This window comes from Anneissia japonica, unplaced genomic scaffold, assembly GCF_011630105.1.
Source record: "Anneissia japonica isolate Jap-2015-1 unplaced genomic scaffold, ASM1163010v1 scaffold1417_len1240632_cov203, whole genome shotgun sequence".
In the NCBI taxonomy this organism is placed as follows: Eukaryota; Metazoa; Echinodermata; class Crinoidea; order Comatulida; family Comatulidae; genus Anneissia; species Anneissia japonica.
Genome location: NW_022727891.1, coordinates 709,948 through 717,909, shown reverse-complemented (window position 1 = coordinate 717,909; position 7,962 = coordinate 709,948). Strand labels below are relative to the sequence as shown.

Sequence of the window (7,962 nt, the reverse complement as noted above, 5' to 3'; positions counted from 1 at the left end):
GTTTTTAAATATTCTGCTTTAATAATTATCAATTTAAGAATACAGTACAGTACTGTAATTTAATTGAGTGTATCACCATATGTTTCTTTATGCTCAAAATTACTACCATTATTACGAACTTTTATGCAATACATTGTGGGGAAAAAATGCAAATGTGTCTGATGGAAAAATTCAAGGAGTATCTCAGTTGAGCATCTGAACAAAGATCGGAGCATCTCAATGACAACAGTATGTTTTTTCCCTAAAATATATTATCTTTAATTTATGTACTGTATGTGTGTAGTTGTGTTTGTGTGGGTGTGTATGGACAGGAGTGTTTTGCGTTAGTGCTTGTACTGAACTCATACAATAAATGTTGCATTGTAATGAATATGTGAAATAGTGATTGCATTAAAGAAGTTAGATTTCGTTTTATTCAAAAAGTGTTTTGCGTTTTTCTGTCTGATACACAAATCACGATAGTCAAAAGACATTTCCAGTGGGGTCCAGTGTGGTTGTCTAGGGATGGGCAGGCAACAAATGTTTTCTGACGAGTGTACACTATCAGGCAACAAATGTTTTCTGACGAGTGTACACTATTGTGTAAACGTGCACATGAGCCATATTGCATAGGGACCAACGGCTTAAATGCCTCTTCCAAACGATTTTCAGCTACTGTAAGTTGCTACTAAAGTAGGCTCCTTATGGCTTAGCTCACGACACTGTGGCTACAACCAGTTTAATCAACTACTGTATGCTGTGCTACATTTGACATAAATTCAAGACAATTTCACTGGGACGTCATGTCATCAATGTCCCAGGCCTACTTGACAAATAAAAGCAACAATGTAGGCCTATTGACTTGTTTTCAAGAATGTAGAATTGAAATACCATATTATGCCTGCTCCAGCGCCTCATTTGGAATAAAATTATTCTCAGCACATTCTATTAATGTTCTACTTAATAAATCTTTTATAATCGCGCACAACACATTATTGACGGTATGTGTTGTAGTAAGGGGCGTATATTTTAGTATATATCCATTTTACACAAAAAGAAAAATAAAAAACGCCTCCCTCGAAAAAACCCTTCTCTCGATAAAAAAAAAAAAAAAAACCCCTAGGCATTTATTCTACAGTAATAAATTCGAACAATAGAATTAATTGTTTTGTTTGCTTCAATATTTTCATAGGTATAATGCATGGACAATTTGAACAGTCTCATCAATTAACAGACACATATAATGTTCCAATATTTGTATACTGTAAATACAAATCATCGAAAAAAGAATTGTTCCCGCCAGTGTTATTTTTTCGTTTAGGCTGATAATTTATGTTATCCTTTTGAATTAATTACTGTATTCAATATTTGAGTTTAGGTTTTTCCAAGTTTATTCCATATGATTGAAAAGACTTCATAGGCTTTCAATAGGTTATTTAATTTGAATTACCTTGTAAATAAAACCAAAACTGCTAACTTTTTTTAAACCTAATATTATGTGATAAACCTAATTAATGTGATTTTTTAAAAGGCTAAATAAGTTTTTTACAGCATTATTCATCATAATTCTTTCAAATATTTACTAGGGCCATTTAATTGAACTAGACCGACTATTACTAATATTTATTTTATTATTTTATTTGTTTTCTCGGATTACACCACTTCCATTCCCAACATCGTTTTTTATTTCGCTTTCTTTCCAATTTACCTGGTTTATTATCTATTTTCCGAAGGTTATTGTCAGACTTTTATTCCGTTGAGGGCGTACTCCAAATTCATAGTGCGCGAAATATTTTTATTTTTAAACAACAATGAATGTTTATGGGGAAATTAGAGAACATATCCAGTCACTTCAGTTAGTTGTTTGGTAAGGTTTGTCTGTATTGATGTATATGTTTTTCGTGAAAATTATTATGCAGTTTAGCTTGACTTATCTGACATGAACTGGACGGGGATGCTTGAAAAAGCTAGGCCTGGCTGGGCTACTCGACAGTCAACTCATCATGTCATAGTTAGGCAGCTAGGCATGGATTCCTCCCTGGTGCATAATGTCATGAAGAGAGGTAGTAAGTAGAGAGGGCCTAACCTAGTTTGGCCTGTCCATCATTTATCTGTATCTGTATCTGACTGAGCAGAGCAGGTGTAATAACTTATAATTCATAAGTAGTAATACAGAGAGTACTGACTCAGGGAATTAATCTCTCTAGGCTAGGCCTACTGTTTAATAGTGCACTGCTATTTAGGACTAGGCAAGCTAGGTCTACAATAAATAATTGTTTATATACGTACCTGTAGGCCTATTATAACAGTATAAAATTAACACAGTGGAGCTGGCTTGTCGCTAAACTTAAAGTTGCAGTCTCACGATCTTCGGTTGCACTACAGCTTTACTGTACATTATCATGTTTGAACAATGTCCATTTCCTAAAATTAAGTACAGTACTCTGGTTCTAGATTTAGTAGTCCTACTAGTGAAACCGTTTATGCCATAAAGTAAATTTTTTTAATTGCGCTTAGGATACCTAAAAAATTGACTCAAATTTGCGTGGAAAATTGCTAGGGAAATAGGTGCGTGGAATCATAATTGCTACATAATTGCATTGGTTATATTAAGACTTGGTCAAAGCCTAATTTTCAGCAAAATCTGCTTGGAAATCAGACCTTATTTTCCAAAATGCGTGGACAGATTTCTAGGCCAAATTTTTGCGCGGAGGATACATTCCCCACGTAGGCCTTACTATATACAATCTGGAATTTATGTTCCATCGTTCTGTTTTTATCCATTTTTATGTAGGCTCCTTGATTTTTTTTTTGGAGACTCCTCAATGCTAAGGCTGTGCCTTGTGAGGAGCCTCCATGTGAAATATTGAATAAAAGAAATGGTTTTGATATTTAAAGATATAAAATATTTTTAAATATATATAAATATATATAAATATATATAAATATTTTTAAAGATATAAAATATTTTGATATTTATTTGTAGCTTGCCATTGGAAGAGACGCTGGTTGATGTTAAAATATCAGATGATGAAATTGAAGTGGATAATAGGAGACAAAAGATGACGTTCATTCTACCAAACATTCAACTCATTCCAAATTCTTGCCATAATCTCTCGTGGGTCAAAAGTGAAGGTGCACATATGATATTCAGGGTAAGATTTTTTCAATAAATAATTTCAGTGTTAATCCAGAATTATTTGAAAATGAGTGGGTGGTGTTAATGCAGATTCAAATAAATTTTAGCAAGGAAGTTGTAAGTTTTGCAGTAGAATGAATCAAAACTTACCCCCTGTGGCTCCACCACTGTCTTATTATTAATGTGATCTCTTTCATTGTAATATTTTCATAAAAATAGAATAATGTATCATGTTATTACAGACTTCTGCACCCAGGGCTGGAAAAAGTGTGTGACCGGTGGTTGGAGGCATTGAACATTACCCTGGAGGCATTTTAGAAAAAAAAAAATTTTTTTTTTGTTACACATCACAATTTAATGCATACCGGTAATTAAATTTGATATTTATGCTTGCTCCAAACCATGTACTACTGTTTAACTATTGTAAAGATAACATTTGGTGCTAGAGGTACTGTATTTGATCAAAATAATTTTCATGGTTGAAGGCACAAAAATATTTTTTCCAGGCATGTCTATGTCACCTTTGATATCTAGTGATTACCTGTAATTACTTTCAACATTTAGGTGAAAGACCACACCGTATCTGAAGGAGAAAATGCTACTGGTTCTCTTGAGGATGCTTTGATGGACTCTAACTGCCAGATCGTTTGTGCAACATGTCGGAAATCCATCCTAACCTCTCAGTGGTAAGGTTCAAACCTGAGGTGCTTATGTGTGGTATTTAATCCCACACATTAAAAATAGTATTAATAGAAAGTATAAAAGTATCAATAGCCTCTGATGGTACTTTCTTCTTCCTGCTCCACTACATAGAGAGTAATTTTAGTCGTGCAGCTAATTCAGACCTACAGTAGACTAATTTCATTCTGTATCCTACAAGGCACCCATTTATTTTCCTTGATGGAGACAAATGTAGTTAAAATGCTTTTCCCAAAGACACTAAGTGAAAACAGTTTTGAAGTTGGACCCTGTTATCAAATATGTTTTGCTGGTTTTTTGGTATAACTATATCCATTTTGGTAGATATTCTCTAATTGGAATATGTAACATAACCAGGCCCGTGATTTATCAATCTCAGCTTAGCAAGTCAAAAAAGTTTCGATGTCCCAAAGCAAATACCTTAAGCTGATTTATCAAACCATCTTAGCAAAATCTTAGCTTAAAAATCGTCTAAGATGGCGCATGCTTACAATTGACTTTTTAATTTTAAGCAATTTTTAAGCTAACCAATATTGATAAATTTGACTTAAGCAAAAAAAAATGAACCTACAGGTAAGACGAATTTAAGCTGATTTCTAGTCCGGCCCCAGATTATATTTCTTTGTTTTTATGTATGAAAACCAATAAAGTGTCTTGTATTCTACTGTATATCTTGTATCTTTATTGTACTTTTTTATTCTTTGAACAACTTATTATTTCATGTCATGAAACTAAAAAAAATATCTTTTATATGTTAGTAAATTTGACAGGGTATGTCAACTGCCTTCTGATCATTGGCAGGAGATGGTTGAAGACTGGCAGTGTCATGCCAGCCAGGATGTTGCCCAGATTGCTTGTAAAACCCTGGAACCATCCAGTAACGACTGCTTCATGGACAGCACAAGTCTTATAGTATCTCCAAAAGTCATCAACAAGGATGCTTTCAGGTCAACTGATGGAATATTGACACTTAAAAACAAACACAAAATGGTAAGCGATTGATTGGTATGAATCAATATGTTTGGAGAACTGCTAATGCATTGGACTTTTGTAAAGTATGTTTGGTGACTGGGTGTTTTCTTATTCTCCATCATCTTGTTGTAATTTGTTGACCTTTTTAATTTTAGGATGGGTCAAGAGATAAATATTTGACTTGTAGAAGATGTTGCTCTCTCATTGGCAGAGTATCTTGTAAAGGTAAGTCTTATGTTCAGATAATTAAATTATTGCAGGGATGAAGTAAAAGTTTGGTATCTGAAATAATTTATGATGATGCTTACCGATAGAAATGAAGGTTTGTTAATGTTGGTAGTGATGATAATAGTAGTAGTGATGAGGATGATATAAAGGTACTATGTTTGTGATGACTGGTGATGAGGATGGTATAATTATACTATAGGTACCGATACAGAAAACTGTATTTTATGAAAATATATGCTTATGGTAATAGCAATTATGAAGGTTATTTAAATAATGTTAATGATTTTGATTGTTATGATGATGATTTGGATATGTTGGTAATAATGATGGTAGTAATAAAGAAGGTTTAGATGATATGATAATAATGTAATTTGGCGGTGGTGATGTTGGAAGTCATTGCTTAATGTTACGGTGATGATATTGATTGTGATGATTTGTAATGATGTTAATTATTATATTGATGATAATGATGAGAATGGTAATAAGGTAAATATATTTGAATCATGAGATATGGCAGTACACAGCATAATTCTACCAAAGCAAGTTTGTCTTCAGGTGCTTTTATTATTGGCAACCAACACATCTACCATGCCAAGGTCCCTGCAAACACAAAATAGCTTTAAGGTATTCACAAGTTTTTCTTATTTTTCAAACCTCTCCCCCATCCTAATGACTTTAGTATATGTGTAATACAGTTGTACATATTCTAGATAATGCACTTAAAGGAATTGGGTTTTAATTTTTTAATTCTTGAATGACCTAAATTAAATGGGAAAAAAATATATTAAAAAAATTGATTGTCATAGCAAAATGTTGGCATCTTCCCTCATGAGGTGTGTTTGCATTGGATTGATTGTAGTCAAACTAACCATGCACCAGTATCTAGTAAATCGTCGCTCACATCACGAACTAACACAATCAAAGTAGATTGTGTTAGTTCGTGAAATCAAGAAAGCGTGTCAAAGTACGCGCTGTTGTTGTTAAGGACTTTTTGTGTGGTAAAGAATACAAAATTGCTTGACAACCAATACGCGCTCGTTTTGACGCGCTACTGTGATTTCACGAACTAACACATTCTACTTTGATTGTGTTAGTTCGTGATGTGAACGACGAAATGTGACCAAAAAAAAAAAGAAACCAGTGTGAACAACCTGCTTAAAATTCTCCTTGGTGGAATTACCCAAGATGCACAGCAAGTTTAACCAAGTGATTGTTAACCAGGAATAATAGAGCTGGAGCAATATTGGAATCACAGCTTGTTGCACTGGAGTTACAGCTAGAATCAAAACCATAGCAAATGGTTTTTTCTAGCTCAGATGATGAGGAGCTCTAGAAACACTCAGCTGATTGTTAATAGATTGTTTTTAGATCTACTGCCTCTATTATACTGCCCTCATGAGGCTGATTGATTAACAGTTGATTGATTAATAGATCTTTTTAAGCTCTACTGCCTCTATTATACTGCCCTCATGATGCTGATTGATTAATAGTTGATTGATTAATAGATCTTTATTACCTCTACTGCCTCTATTTTACTGCCCTCATTGGAGCTTTCAAATTACGAGAACTTGTTTTAAAGTAAAACACATTACCTGTATAGGAAGACTATAGAATGAATGTTACATCAAATAATGATAATGAGGCCATGATTTATTGGGTCGTCTTCTTGACACTCTTTTTGAAAAGCTGTTTTGTTAATAATGATAATAAGAACATCTTGGATCTTGTTCTTAGTTTAAAGCAGGTCATATATTCCATCTTGTAAGTGACAAGTTGCTTTAATGTTTATTGAGGATGAAATAAAACATGTAATTTTACAGCCAAGTGGCTCATGTGTGAGACACAAAATATTTACAAATGAACATGACCTATATAAAGCATACTCAAAACTTTTTTTAAAAAAATCAATTTTTTTTTTTGCACATTTCAACATTGATAATATGCCCAATTTTAGCTTTGTATCACCATATGGGAGGAAGAATGGGTGCCATCAAGCAACACCCCCTCCCCCACTACACCCTCACCCCCTGAAAAAAAAAAACTCTTAACATTTAAAAGTACCCGCATATCATTCTCCTAGTTAACGCTTGAACCACACCCCTCCCCCACCCGAGGTCAACACGCTTAGATGCACCACTGATGGAGACCTTTATTTTATAATTTGTAATTATTGTTTCAAATATTTAAAAAAATAAAATGTTATAAGTTCATCAAAGAAGAAATATTGACAAGATTGTTAATTGTGTCCATTTGTTGTAATTGTAAAGTTTAACATGAAGCATTCCATCTTACAATTTTCTAGGTCGGTTTCTTGCGTCTTAAATAGACACTTTCAACCTGCAGTGTTTTACCAGGACAGAATTTCTTTGTGAAGTTTGATGACATTTTCTACAATAAAATGTAAGGGAAGTGCATGCTGAGGCCTCTCATAGTGGCACAAACACCAGGGTGCAATGGCTATTATACTGTTATAAAAAAGCAGTTGTTCTCTATCATTTCTACAGGGAACTGCAAGCAGCATTTATTATTAAATGACACTAACACAGCCTAGTTATTCTTTTGAACAGATATCAAAATATTAGACACTATCTTCATTTTTTATTTGCAAAAAATATAACATCTAAGCAATTCGATAATATAATATTTATTTTCGTACCATTTATGGGAATTTATATATTTCCATGCTAAAAATAAATGTTTAAAGTTTCTCTGTAATAAAGAAAATGTTATAATGTGAAAGTTTGAGAATAAGAATGCCTCATTTTTGTATATTTTTGTAAACCTCATATTTTTGGTTTTGGTAATCTGATGTAGTTCACACATTATTTATCACACCTGTTGGCATTCTATTACTCAGGGAACCATTTTTTTTCTAGTGTAATACGACGACTAATGAATGTTTGTATTGTTTTTAAATTTATCAAACCATTAGATTTTATAATAAT

At 33.2% G+C, this 7,962-nt stretch overlaps 1 protein-coding gene across 1 annotated transcript; it reads left to right on the top strand.

The window, feature by feature from the left end:
• The first annotated feature begins 1,740 nt into the window (after nucleotides 1-1,740).
• On the top strand, nucleotides 1,741-5,287 carry LOC117113875 (E3 ubiquitin-protein ligase E3D-like). Its single transcript, XM_033257341.1, has 6 exons — nucleotides 1,741-1,846; nucleotides 2,966-3,134; nucleotides 3,683-3,804; nucleotides 4,576-4,807; nucleotides 4,945-5,014; nucleotides 5,268-5,287. Exons 1-6 carry the CDS (start codon nucleotides 1,791-1,793, stop codon nucleotides 5,285-5,287), a joined length of 669 nt encoding a protein of 222 aa, XP_033113232.1. The 5' UTR covers nucleotides 1,741-1,790.
• The last annotated feature ends 2,675 nt before the right edge of the window (nucleotides 5,288-7,962 follow it).

Coding starts and splice junctions, on each gene's coding strand:
- LOC117113875 (XM_033257341.1), top strand. CDS start 1,791: ATGAATGTTTATGGGGAAATTAGAGAACATATCCAGTCACTTCAGTTA. Junction 3,135..3,682: donor GTGCACATATGATATTCAGG/GTAAGATTTTTT, acceptor TTCAACATTTAG/GTGAAAGACCACACCGTATC. Junction 4,808..4,944: donor TTAAAAACAAACACAAAATG/GTAAGCGATTGA, acceptor TTTTAATTTTAG/GATGGGTCAAGAGATAAATA.